The 14,100-nt window shown below is 41.5% G+C and overlaps 1 protein-coding gene across 2 annotated transcripts; it reads left to right on the top strand.

Annotated features, from left to right (window-relative positions):
• The first annotated feature begins 885 nt into the window (after nucleotides 1-885).
• Nucleotides 886-11,342, top strand: LOC124150810 (periostin-like). Of its 2 annotated transcripts, none has more exons than XM_046522882.2 (6): nucleotides 886-1,084; nucleotides 5,068-5,288; nucleotides 5,443-5,629; nucleotides 6,323-6,421; nucleotides 10,003-10,119; nucleotides 11,149-11,342. In XM_046522882.2, the coding sequence occupies exons 1-6, from the start codon at nucleotides 934-936 to the stop codon at nucleotides 11,289-11,291; spliced, it is 918 nt and encodes a 305-aa protein (XP_046378838.2). In that variant the 5' UTR covers nucleotides 886-933; the 3' UTR covers nucleotides 11,292-11,342. The 2 variants fall into 2 exon arrangements, with proteins under 2 accessions (XP_046378838.2, XP_046378839.2); XM_046522883.2 differs by having other exon boundaries at nucleotides 887-1,084; nucleotides 10,003-10,047.
• Nucleotides 11,343-14,100: the final 2,758 nt, after the last annotated feature.

A 14,100-nucleotide genomic window follows, 5' to 3' on the forward strand; every position in this document is an offset into this window, starting at 1 on the left:
CGGCGTATGTATTTTACTCTTGAACGTAAAACGTCGTAGATTGATTATTCAGTGCATCAAAAAGACCAACTTTCACTTGTGATGGTTTGCATTATAGGCAATTAAGAAGGTGATACTTGGCATTGGAAGAAACTTAACAGTGATTAAAACGTTCTTTGGCATGCTAGTTTGGATAGTATCCAGATACATGTATTTCAGATATTTACATTATTTATTTCATTTAGATCACACAGGGATTTACCGGACGCGAAATCCTGCGTCCTATACGCGTGCAGATTCAAACTTAAGAAAAGTAGAAATTCCGTTTGCATGTTCAGGAAAGAATTATGCTATTTCACAGATCGCTACCACTTAAAACAATACTTTCTTCGAGCATGCGGAAGTTTATATCATTTATGGTAGAGTTCTGACGCCGTATTGATTGGGGTGAAGTGTATGCTTCAAACCACGGTAAAGAAGATTTGCAAAAGTTTTTTTCGGCGGGAAAAGTTCTAGTCCATTTTACGGTGATTTCTTTGAGGGTGTGTCAGCGTGTAACGACAGCGTAGATCGAAGCTCATAATACCAATCACTGGATTGTCTGATCTAGATTCGATTATTTACAAACCGCGGTAATGTCGCTGGAATATTTTTAAGTGCGGCTTTAAACAACAATCCGACCAAATATGACTGCGGCGCACAAGAACAACAAATCTGTTTACCCCCGCTTCATTGAATGTGGTTTGTATTTCAAGGAAAGTAATTATGGAAATGGTAAAAGTAGGAACAAACAGCCAACTTACATGCACAGAATTGATGAAAACAAATGATGGTAACAATACTGGTACACCTGCCGTGGTATTGGCCAGACTTATATTCACTACATATAAGTCTGTCAGATTTATAGACGACACTTATTCTCCATGTTTCTAGTGTAATTTACTTGGTGGAGCAATGAACGTGCATGTCGTGTGTGGGCTGCTTCTGCTAAGCGTCTGTGATGTTGCTTCGCAAACTATCATGGAGACACTGGCCACAAGATTCGAGACGATGATCTTCACAAGTCTCATTAAAAAAGCCGGACTGGAGAGTCTCCTCAACACTGGTATGTTCACACAAAATGTTTTGAAGCATGAACATGCTATATTTTCTATTTGCCAAATATGCATGCAGTGCTAGATTATTGCATTTCCAATTTCAGAGTTATGTCCCTCAGCCGTGCGAGGATCCCCACTTTATTCCGAAATGCGGCTTAAGTATAACATATATCGCCTTGACTAAAACGTTTCAAGATGAGCCAATTATATCACACTTATTACACAAATTAAGGTGGTGGGAACCAACGCTTTCTTGCGCCAACTGCCTCACTTCCACCCAATGTTATAAGCCATCCGGAACACCTTTTCCCCAACAACCTCACTTCCACCAAATGTAATAAGCCATCCGGTACACCCTTTCCCTAACTACCTCACTTCCACCCAATGTTATAAGCCATCCCATACACCCTTTCCCTAACTACCTCACTTCCACCCATTGTAATAAGCCATCCGGTATACCCTTTCCCCAACATCCTCACTTCCACCCAATGTTATAAGCCATCCCGTACACCCTTTCCGCAACTACCTCACTTAAACTCTATGTAATAAGCCATCCCGTAGACCCTTTCCCCAACTACCTCACTTAAAGACTATGTAATAAGCCATCCCGTAGACCCTTCCCCAACTACCTCACTTCCACCCAATGGTATAAGCCATCCTGTACACCCTTTCCCCAACTACCTCAGTTCAACCCACTGTTATAAGCCATCTCGTACACCCTTTCTCCAACTACCTCACTTCCAGCCAATGTTATAAGCCATCCCGTAGACCCTTTCCCAAACTACCTCACTTCCACCCAATGTTATAAGCCATCCCGTACACCCTTTCTCCAACTGCCTCACTTCCAGCCAATGTTATAAGCCATCCCGTACACCCTTTCCCCAACTACCTCACTTCCATCCAATGTTATAAGCCATCCCGTACACCCTTTCCCCAACTACCTCACTTCCAGCCAATGTTATAAGCCATCCCGTACACCCTTTCCCCAACTACCTCACTTCCACCTGATGTTATAAGCCATCCCGTACACCCTTTCTCCAACTGCCTCACTTCCAGCCAATGTTATAAGCCATCCCGTACACCCTTTCCCCAACAACCTCACTTCCACCCAATGTTATAGGCCATCCCGTACACCCTTTCCCCAACTACCTCACTTCCATCCAATGTTATAAGCCATCCCGTACGCCCTTTCCCAAACTGCCTCACTTCCACCCAATGCAATTAGCCATCCCGTAGACCCTTTCCCCAACTACCTCACTTAAACACTATGTAATAAGCCATCCCGTAGACCCTTTCCCCAACTACCTCACTTAAACACTATGTAATAAGCCATCCCGTAGACCCTTTCCCCAACTACCTCACTTCCAAACAACGATATAAGCCATTCCGTACACCCTTTCCCCAACTACCTCACTTCCAGCCAACGTTATAAGCCATCCCGTAGAACCTTTCCACAAATACCTCACTTCCACCCAATGTAATAAGCCATCCCGTACGCCCTTTCCCAAACTACCTCACTTCCACTCAATGTTATAAGCCATCCCGTACACCCTTTCCCCAACAACCTCACTTCCACCCAATGTTATAAACCATCCCGTGCACCCTTTCCCCAACTGCCTCACTTCCACCCAATGCAATAAGCCATCCCGTAGACCCTTTCCCCAACTACCTCACTTAAACACTATGTAATAAGCCATCCCCTAGACCCTTTCCCCAACTACCTCACTTAAACACTATGTAATAAGCCATCCCGTACACCCTTTCCCCAACTACCTCACTTAAACACTATGTAATAAGCCATCCCTTAGACCCTTTCCCCAACTACCTCACTTCCAAACATCGTCATAAGCCATTCCGTACACCCTTTCCCCAACAACCTCACTTCCATCCAATGTTATAAGCCATCCCGTACACCCTTTCCCCAACTACCTCACTTAAACACTATGTAATAAGCCATCCCGTAGACTCTTTCCCCAACTACCTCACTTAAACACTATGTAATAAGCCATCCCGTACTCCCTTTCCCCAACTACCTCACTTAAACATTATGTAATAAGTCATTCCGTAGACCCATTCCCCAACTACCTCACTTCCACCCAATGTAATAAGCCATTCCGTACACCCTTTCCCCAACAACCTCACTTCCAGCCAATGTTATAAGCCATCCCATAGAACCTTTCAACAAATACCTCACTTCCACCCAATGTTATAAGCTATTCCGTACACCCTTTCCCCAACTATCTCACCTCAACCCAATGTTATAAGCCATCCCGAACACCCTTTCCCCAACTACCTCACTTCCACCCAATGTTATAAGCCATCCCGTACACCCTTTCCCCAACTACCTCACTTAAACACTATGTAATAAGCCATCCCGTAGACTCTTTCCCCAACTACCTCACTTAAACACTATGTAATAAGCCATCCCGTACACCCTTTCCCCAACTACCTCACTTAAACACTATGTAATAAGCCATCTCGTAGACCCATTCCCCAACTACCTCACTTCCACCCAATGTTATAACCATCCCGTACACCCTTTCTCCAACTACCTCACTTCAACCCAATGTTATAAGCCATCCCGTACACCCTTTCCCCAACTACCTCACTTCCACCCAATATTATAAGCCACCCCGTACACCCTTTCCCCAACTACCTCACTTCAACCCAATGTTATCAGCCATCCCGTACACCCTTTCCCCAACAAACTCACTTCCACCCAATGTTATAAGCCATCCCGTACACCCTTTCCCCAACTACCTCACTTCCATCCAATGTTATAAGCCATCCCGTACACCCTTTCCCCAACTACCTCACTTCCACCCAATGTTATAAGCCATCCCGTACACCTTTTCTCCAACAACCTCACTTCCAGCCAATGTTATAAGCCATCCCGTACACCCTTTCCCCAACTACCTCACTTAAACACTATGTAATAAGCCATCCCGTACACCCTTTCCCCAACTACCTCACTTCCACCCAATGTTATAAGCCACCCCGTACACCCTTTCCCCAACAACCTCACTTCCACCCAATGTTATAAGCCATCCAACACCCTTTCCCCAACAACCTCACTTCCACCCAATGTTAGAAGCCATCCCGTACACCCTTTCCCCAACTGCCTCACTTCCACCGAATGCAATTAGCCATCCCGTACACCCTTTCCCCAACTACCTCACTTAAACACTATGTAATAAGGCATCCCGTGGACCCTTTCCCCAACTACCTCACTTAAACACTATGTAATAAGTCATCCCGTAGACCCTTTCCCCAACTACCCTCACTTAAACACTATGTAATAAGCTATCCCTTAGACCCTTTCCCCAACTACCTCACTTAAACACTATGTAATAAGCCAACCCGTGGAACCTTTCCCCAACTACCTCACTTCCACCCAATGTTATAAGCCATTCCGTAACCCTTTCCCCAACAACCTCACTTCCACCCAATGGTATAAGCCAACAGCCTTACTCTACATACCTTTTATGAATTATTAATATCCTCATACGGTTGAAGAAGTGATGCTATAATATTAATTGACTCTTAACTAAAATTATCATTATGTATATCAATTGATAATTAACGATTACTCTACATACACAGAGACAATGTGAATTTCATACGTACTGGGAATGAATCAGCTGCAATGTCTTGACCTACTCTGAAAACGAATCAACAGTCTGTGGGACACTCGTTAGGATTCTAAGTTACATTAGGTCCCAAACAATCTGCGATTGTCATAATAGGCGATTTAATGGATCGGGTGGTCAGGCTCGGCTCTTGACGTGGACCGTTGCTCACATGATTGTCAAGTCCAGACTCGATTATTTACAGATCGCCGTCAAATACCTGTAATAGTACAAGTGTCGAGTGCGACGTCAGACAACAAAGAAAGAACAACAAAGCAGAGGTTTGCACTGACATAACTGAAATACGGTTCACAGAGCTCAAAAAAACAAATTACAGTTTACACAACCTTTTTGTGTTGAAGGAAACTACACCGTCTTCGCCCCGGTAGACGCGGCGTTTCAAACCCTACCCAAGCAGACGATGGCATTGCTATACCAGAAGGAGAACCTGCCCCAGATGACGGCCATGATCAAGTATCACATTGTGCCGTACACTGGGAACACACACCGCAACTGGACAGGGGAGACACTCAACACCCTGGCGTCAAAACCTGTACGCATGGTCACCTACCCCCACAACCAGGTCCGTCACTGTAACATTGCGTCCTCAGTGTTTAACGGGTTTTGTTTCCCTTTTTGAATTTGTTTCTTGGTTTGGGTTTCTGTTTCTATTTTTCTTCATCTTTGCATCTTTTAAAGTTTAACGTTGAATTTCTTGCTATTTGGCTTACGTGCAGGTGACTGTTGTCAACGGTGTCGTCCTCACTGAATCCAACCTGAGCGTCTCCAATGGCCACATCTATCTACTGGGCTCTACCCTGTCTCCTCTGATTGTTGATGTTGTGCAAAGCCTATCCCAGGATCCCAATTACTCCTCGTTTCTGACTGCTGCCGCCTTGTCGGGAATGACGAGCAAACTTAAAGGTTTGAAAATCCCCACACTAGTATATTCTGTAGTTCAAGCATTGTGGTAAACGTTGAATAATATTGAAGTAGATATGTCTGAATATGTATTGAAGTACATGTATGATATGTGTTGAAAAGTTAACATCATGCAAAGCGTTCAAGTACACAATTAACCATTGTATAAATATTAACAATAAACTGCGTTCAGGTGCACGGATAAACGTTGTATAAATATTAATAATGCACTGCGTGCAAGTGCACGGATAAACGTTGTATAAACATTGACAGTTCGCCGCGTTCAAGAACATGGGCTAACGTTGTAAACATTTGATACATGTATAATAACACTCTGTGTTCACGTACACAGGTAAACGTTGTAAACCATTGATATACTATGTTCCGTTCATGTCCACCGGTATACATTGTTTAACATTGATATAATACGTTCCGTCCAAGAACGCAGGGTCACGCGGTATAACGCTGATATAATGCGCTCCTTTCAAGCACATACATGTACACGGTTTGCGTTGTTTACCAGTGACATACATGTAACTCGCTGCTCTAAGTACACAGGTTAACGATTAAGATTCAGTTAACGTTACGTTGTACGGTCGGGATTATTTTGTTCAATTTGACTATGATATACGACACGTCAATTCAAATTAAATGCCAAGTTTGCTATGTAATAATTGACGCACGTTTTGTCTACAGAAGACAACATCACAGTCTTTGCTCCACATGATCTCGCATTTAGTAGAGTGGGTCAAAATAGGACGGATGTTTTGTTTAACAACATACGCCTGCTACAAGGTGAGTGATCCTTTCTTGAACAACATTCACATCCCACGTAGTGAGTAATCCTTTCTTCAACAACATTCACATGCCACCAGGTGAGTGATCCTTTCTACAGCAACATTCACATGCCACCATGTGAGTGATTCTTTCTTCAGCAACATTCACATGCCACCAGGTGAGTGATCCTTTCTTCAACAAAATTCACAAGCCACCAGGTGAGTGATCCTTTCTTCGGCAACATTCACATGCCACCAGGTGAGGGACGCTTTCGTCATCAACAGTCACATCGCACGGAATGAGGAATGCTTTCTTAAAATACAATTCTTCTTCTGTGGAGTGAGTGATGCATTCATAAACAACATGCCCACACTACAAGGTAAGTGATGTTTTTATTCAACAATATTCCCACACTACAAGGTGAACGATGCTTTCTTCAACAGCATCCCCATGCCACGAGGTGAGTGATGTTTTCGTCATCAACAGTCACATAGCACGGAATGAGGGATGCTTTCTTAAAATATAAGTCCTCTTCTGTGGAGTGAGTGATGTCCCCTAGAAAATGGCACTCCACAGGGCAGTATCCTCAGCCCCACCCACTTCAATATAATGATAAACGATCTGTTCGAGGGCCTATCCCCTAAAGTAAACACATCAAAATTCGCGGATGATGGAGCCATCTGGATCCGCACTAAAAGCATGAAAATGGTCCAACATTTACTCCAAACATCTCTTAATAAAATACAACAATGGGCTGACAAATGGGGCTTCTCCCTTAACTCAGAAAAAACAACAGGAATAGTATTCAAACATAAAAACATGAAACCTGCCTCCCCAATCCTCCAGCTAAACAATCAAACAATCAAATTTCAAAAACAAACCAAATTCTTAGGACTTATTTTCGATGAACATCTCACCTGGGATGCTCACATCCAAAACCTAACAACTAAATGCAGTAAAGACCTAAACACCCTAAGATGCCTAACTGGCTCTAACTGGGTAGCCTCCAAAGATACCCTCCTCTCTCTCTACATATCACTAATTAGATCAAACTAGACTACGGCTGCGCCATATACAACACCCTAAACAACTCTCTATCTAAAAAACTTGACTCAAAACAATATCAGGCTCTCAAACTAATTACACGCACCCAACATGGCACCTCCTACACCTCACTTCAGGCCTTAACAGGAGAAATGCCACTAAGTCTACGCAGGGAACAGCTAAGCTTAAATTTCTGGGCCGCGTCCCAATCAAACCCTCTCATCCAAAACTTAATAAACCAAAACATCAGCCCCAAAAACAAAGCTCTAGCTCGTAAACACCCCTTACTTACCCCAATATCCCAAAGAATAACAAACTACCTAAATGAACACCAAATTAAAAATCTTAAACAAAACTGCAAACAATCAAATATCTTCACCCCTAAACTTAAAATACCCAAAATAGACACAACACTAGCTAGCCAAATAAATAAACAAACCGACCCAAACATAGCTAAAACTACCACAATAGCATACATACACGAAAATTGGCCAAATTGGTGTCACATTTACACGAACGGATCCTCAGATCCGACCTCCAAACACACAGGTTTCGGAGTCCATACCACACAACCAACTAAAACCACACAATCCTTCCGACTCCCAAACAACCAATCAATATTCACGGCCTCAGCCCTCCATAATCAAGAATCCAAAAACCACCAAAAAAAATCCTAATACTTACCGACTTCCTAAGTGGACTGCAAGCCCTCCAAAACAAAAATACCAAAACCCGACCCAAATTAATAAATCAAATACTTAAAAGCTCCAACGACCTAACTGAGGCAGGCAAACAAATAACCTTCTTGTGGATACCCGCCCACGTAGGAATATACGGTAATGAAAACGCCGATAAAGCAGCTAAACTATCCCTCAAAATCCTAGAAATAAGCTTAAACTTACCCATCTCAAAATCAGAAATTAAAAGTGTAAACAAGCAAAAAATCACAAAAATGGCATAACCTATATCTAAACTCAAATAGCCAAATCATAAAAGTGCTCAGCAAACCACTAACCAAACCAAAAATTCTCCATCCATAAAAAAAAATCGACAGAGTAATCACTTAACTCCAAACAGAACACACCAACCTAAATAACCACCTAAAAAAAAATTAAAAAACACTACAGGTACCTGCCCACACTGCAAACAACCAGAAACCCCAGAACACGCACTCATCCACTGCACACACTACCTAACACATCGAACCGCATTACAAACCACCCTCAATCTAAACAAGGCTCTCACTCTAGAAGCAATACTAAACCCACAAAATAAACTAGAAAACTTCAAGGCCTTAGGCGTATTCTTAATACAAGCGGAACTAATAAAACGCATCTAAAAACACAATAACCTACCAAATCAAAATCACATAAACAAACAAACACCCACCATACCCAGCTCCCTTAGTTCTCCTCCCCAACCCCATCGGCATCTATTCCAAATCTCAAAATTCCCATATTCTATATAAGCAACCCCAAAACCCCCCTCTTGGGTTGCACAGACCACTTTCGCCCCTTTCGGAAACACATTAAATGGCCAGGCCGGGTCCGTGTGCGAAATACGCATCAGTCGGAAAGCGCACGTTAAATCTCCAAAGTAAGTAAGTAAGTAAGTAAGTAAGTAAGTAAGTAAGTAAGTAAGTAAGTAAGTAAGTAAGTAAGTAAGTAAGTAAGTAAGTAAGTAAGTAAGTAAGTAAGTAAGTAAGTAAGTAAGTAAGTAAGTAAGTAAGTAAGTAAGTAAGTAAGTAAGTAAGTAAGTAAGTAAGTAAGTAAGTAAGTAAGTAAGTAAGTAAGTAAGTAAGTAAGTAAGTAAGTAAGTAAGTAAGTAAGTAAGTAAGTAAGTAAGTAAGTAAGTAAGTAAGTAAGTAAGTAAGTAAGTAAGTAAGTAAGTAAGTAAGTAAGTAAGTAAGTAAGTAAGTAAGTAAGTAAGTAAGTAAGTAAGTAAGTAAGTAAGTAAGTAAGTAAGTAAGTAAGTAAGTAAGTAAGTAAGTAAGTAAGTAAGTAAGTAAGTAAGTAAGTAAGTAAGTAAGTAAGTAAGTAAGTAAGTAAGTAAGTAAGTAAGTAAGTAAGTAAGTAAGTAAGTAAGTAAGTAAGTAAGTAAGTAAGTAAGTAAGTAAGTAAGTAAGTAAGTAAGTAAGTAAGTAAGTAAGTAAGTAAGTAAGTAAGTAAGTAAGTAAGTAAGTAAGTAAGTAAGTAAGTAAGTAAGTAAGTAAGTGATGCATTCATCAACATCATGCCCACACTACAAGTTGGGTGATGCTTTCTTCAACAACATACTAATACAAAAATGTGAGAGAAACATTTTTCCACAAGAGGCCCATACTACAAGGTGAGTGATGCTTTCTTCAGCAACATGTCCATGCTACGAGGTGAGTGGTGCTTTGTTCAACAACTTTGCTGACTAATTAATGTTTACACTCTTTATAAGAATCATACATGAACCATGAATTCTGTTTTTCACCTTCTCAAAAAGTATATTTTTGTCCTGAATAAATAAAAAGGGTTTTCCAACCCCTCCTCCACCGACTTGTAAATCGCCATACAATCTACCCCCAGAATTGGTGGAATTTCACATCCTGCCTGGCGTCTACTACTTTAACGGTTTGTATAACAATGAGAGTATCCACGACGACAACTCTAGATACGACATTACCTACACTTTCCGCGAATTAGGCAAGTGTTAACTTCTTCATTTCACTGGTAGAACACATGATCAATAAAGTTACATTCAAAAGCTAGTTATCTGAGGGTTAACCTCTGTTGGTCATAAATTATCTGAAATTTTCACACTGATTATGAACAATTTGCCTTCTTCGAGTCATCGCACATGCAGACAAATACACGAGTCCCACAAAAAGAGCTCCTGTGTATAATTGAAGAGTTCGAGTTAACAGCATTTTTTCACTGTCCACTCAAGGTCCACTAACTCTCCAGTCGTCTAAGGCCTTGGGCACCCCAGAAACCTATGATTGTGGGTTCAAATCCCGGTACGCCCCGATTATGTTTCTAGGTTTGTCAACACCATACCCATGCTCGTGGGTTTCACCGAAATGGTAAACGTCTGAGGCCTGCATCACTTCGGGCTTTCCTCCCACATTAAGCTGACACGCCGTGATATAACTGGAATAATGTTAAAAGTGGCGTTAAACCCAACTCACTCACTCACTCACTAACTCTCCACTATGAACATGCACCTCGAGAGGTACATTTGTATAGAGGGTGTTGGTTGGGGTACATTAAATAATTCTACTATATACATGACGCAAATTTCATACACCCATTGAACCAAAGCCGTTACCTGTGCTCTGAAGCGGTAGTATTGGTCACGTACTCTCATGTGAGATGAGATACATGTACCTGTAGTGGTATTACATAGATATGACTTTACGTGTTCATGATAATATTATAATGATATAACAATTAAGGGACATGGGTGTAACTGGTCTTCGGCACCGCAACCCATTGTGCAGCGCTCCCTACTTGGGAGTGCCAGAAATCTATGATCCTGGGCTCGAATTCCTATTATGTTTCGAAGTTTGTTAAACCCAAGACCTGCATCACTTTGGGATTCCCTTGCAAATCAAACTCATGAGCCGTGATATGTCTGAAAAGCTGTTCAAAGCGACTTTAAGCTCTTCCCTCCCTGAATTAGCCCACCCATCCATCCACTCACTCACACATTCGCTCATTCTCTCTTAACAGTTAATCATAACTTCAGGATGACACCGTATGATGGAACCTTCTTGAACAAAGATTGGCTTGCAACTAATGGCGTCATCCATGCTATCAATGGAGTGAAGCATTCATTCACGTTCTATCGAGATGTTGATAAGTTAATCGGCTAAAACCAAGTTTCGAGCCTACACACTCTAAATAAAGAGATGTTCTGATGTGAACTACCGTTTAGTTTTGTCATTGACACGGAGGTCATCCTTTTTGAAGTGTGAGCTGCCAGGACCTGCTCAGCAAAAAATAATTGTTCCATGCCGTGTCTCCTGAGACATGTGACATTATTTGAAGAATGCCTCTGTGAACCCTGCGGTGAACGGTTATGAACATGTAATGGAGGAATCATGATAATCTGACTTTCGGAATATACAGATCCGAGTGATTTTTCGGACTTAAAACCATTTTATCGTTGATATAGAATTTATCTATGATATTGCGTAATGACCTCCAGCTGCGTCAGTTGTACTTGTTTGAAATGAAGGTTCAGAATGGACATTGAATTCCTGGTTCAGAATCAACCGCGCCACTACACGCATCCGCGTTCGCTTTTGTTTATTTCAACTTTTGATTGAACCGGCTCTGCCATAACAATAGAGTTAAGTCATCATAATGGTTAAACCGGTAGAATGAGATGGTAATGTGCGCGTGAACCATCAAAAGTCCTCGCCACTTTGGGCTAAAATCGCGATTATTAATCAACGAAGATAGCTGCATGTTGGCTCATCTCCTAAAGGGAAAACAAGAAATTCCGGCGATAAGAACTTTACTCACAAAAATGACAAAACTTGTAAAACGTTGTTACAATCCGGGTAAGCATGGGCAGCTACTTGTATCTTCATTAATTAAAAGTCGCGATATTTCGTGATTCTATTTCAAGTGGACAATAGTGTTGTGCTGTATAATGTTCCTGAAGGAGACAATCCTGGGGTATGGATCCATGAAGAGACATAAAGGGGGTGCTTGTAAACGATGTTCCCAGACATCCCCATAGTGCGACAATAAAGAGGTGCTTGTAGACTATAGTGCCACACGACACAAGGGAGACAAGACTCGGGTGCGTGTAAGTTCTACTACCAGACATTGCCATAGTGAGACAATAACGGGGTGCTTGTAGACTATACTGCCACACGACACAAGAGAGACATGACTCGGGTGCGTGCAAGTTCTGCTACCAGACATTGCCATAGTGAGACAATAATGGGGTGCTTGTAGACTATACTGCCACACGACACAAGGGAGACAAGACTCGGGTGCGTGTAAGTTCTACTACCAGACATTGCCATAGTGAGACAATAACGGGGTGCTTGTAGACAATACTGCCACACGACACAAGGGAGACAAGACTCGGGTGCGTGTAAGTTCTGCTACCAGAGATCCCTATTGGGAGACAGGAATAAGGTGCTTATAAGTTCAACTGCCAGATATCCCTATGGGGAGACAAAGAGGTGCACAAATATTCTAGAATCAGTTAGATCATTAGATTTTTTTGTTGCTATTCTTGGCGTTGTATTTTTTACAGTTCGTATGTTATAAGAGCTGCTTACAACTTGACCTAAACATAGAAATGCCTACAACGTTCAAATGAGAAAATCTTCTACGTAGTCACTGAGAATCTCAGTAATATCCAAGCTATTCTCTTCATAATCATGTTCGCTAATTGTGGAAGGAAAGCCCAAAGAGATGAAGATCCAAAACATTTACTACTTGGGAACCCACAGCAAGGATAATGGTCATCATTTTGGCGAATCTTGGATTCGAACCCACGACAAGAGTAATCTGAAATGCCTCATGATCAGAGGCACAACGTTGTGCAGCGAATTGCGATGCCTTACACGATTGGTTCCCCCTGTGTAGATTAGCCCTGGTCACATACCCTGTTGTACGGGGAGAGCTACAATCTACAGAAATCTTATATCAGTCAGAGTCGATAGAGACGGTGGAAGGAAAAAAACATACGTGTTGTTCATGGGGTTATCATCTTATACAGTGGTTATCTTAAACTCCCAATTATGAAACAAGGAGTGCTGAAAACTTACACATATGGATAAAACGCTTCTTTAATACCGAGAGTCAAGTCACTTTTTTTAGTACGAAGGTAAAGTTAATGTCTGTAGTTGGTCCCCAAATGGGACTGTTGCAATGTGCAATGTGCTGTTAACATGGGCATCCACCCGGTATGGGAGAACTGTGATTGACGCCCTCAGCTCCAGGTTCGACTTTATCACCTTCACTTAACTTCTCAGACCGGTTGGTCTTGACAAGGATCTCACTACGGGTTTGTTGCAATATATGTTGATAGTCTGAGGACGCGCTTTTTAAGAAAATCTACCAAGATACTTCGTCAAATTTGAATGGGAAATTAATTAATCTTTACGTTTTATCGTTTTTATCCAGAAGACAAAAATGATTCCACTTTTGTTTGGTTGGTTACTTCTGACACCACAAAGGTCGATCTCACGGTAATGAACCAACTGCATCCACAAGTACTACATGATCACTACACCGACCTCAAACATAACCATCAAGATACTCGAGTGTAAGCCAGTCACCTAGTTCTTTGTTGAAAAATGCATTCGACACTGTTAATGCATGTGGTTTATATTGTTCCAACTTGGTATAAGAGGCCAAATATTAGATTCCATCTCTTTGTAACAAAGTTAACTGTGATATTGGTTTAATTCGCCAACTGTTAAAATTGTCACGTATGTTTTTGGACTGTACATTACGCATTCAAGTGCAAATACTTGTAAAATAAGCAAAACTTGTAAACATATGTTAAACATGTCTTGCTCATCTAAAACATAATGGAGAAGCAAAGTTGAAAAATTCCCTGTAAGTTCAATGGCGACAAAATCCTGTGATCTTCCATCCCTAAAAAGGCAAAATTACAAAGATGCATTGATATTCTCATACAAGATGACAAAC

Source organism: Haliotis rufescens, unplaced genomic scaffold (assembly GCF_023055435.1).
Source record: "Haliotis rufescens isolate VD_foot unplaced genomic scaffold, xgHalRufe1.0.p SCAF_7, whole genome shotgun sequence".
Taxonomy (NCBI): domain Eukaryota; kingdom Metazoa; phylum Mollusca; class Gastropoda; order Lepetellida; family Haliotidae; genus Haliotis; species Haliotis rufescens.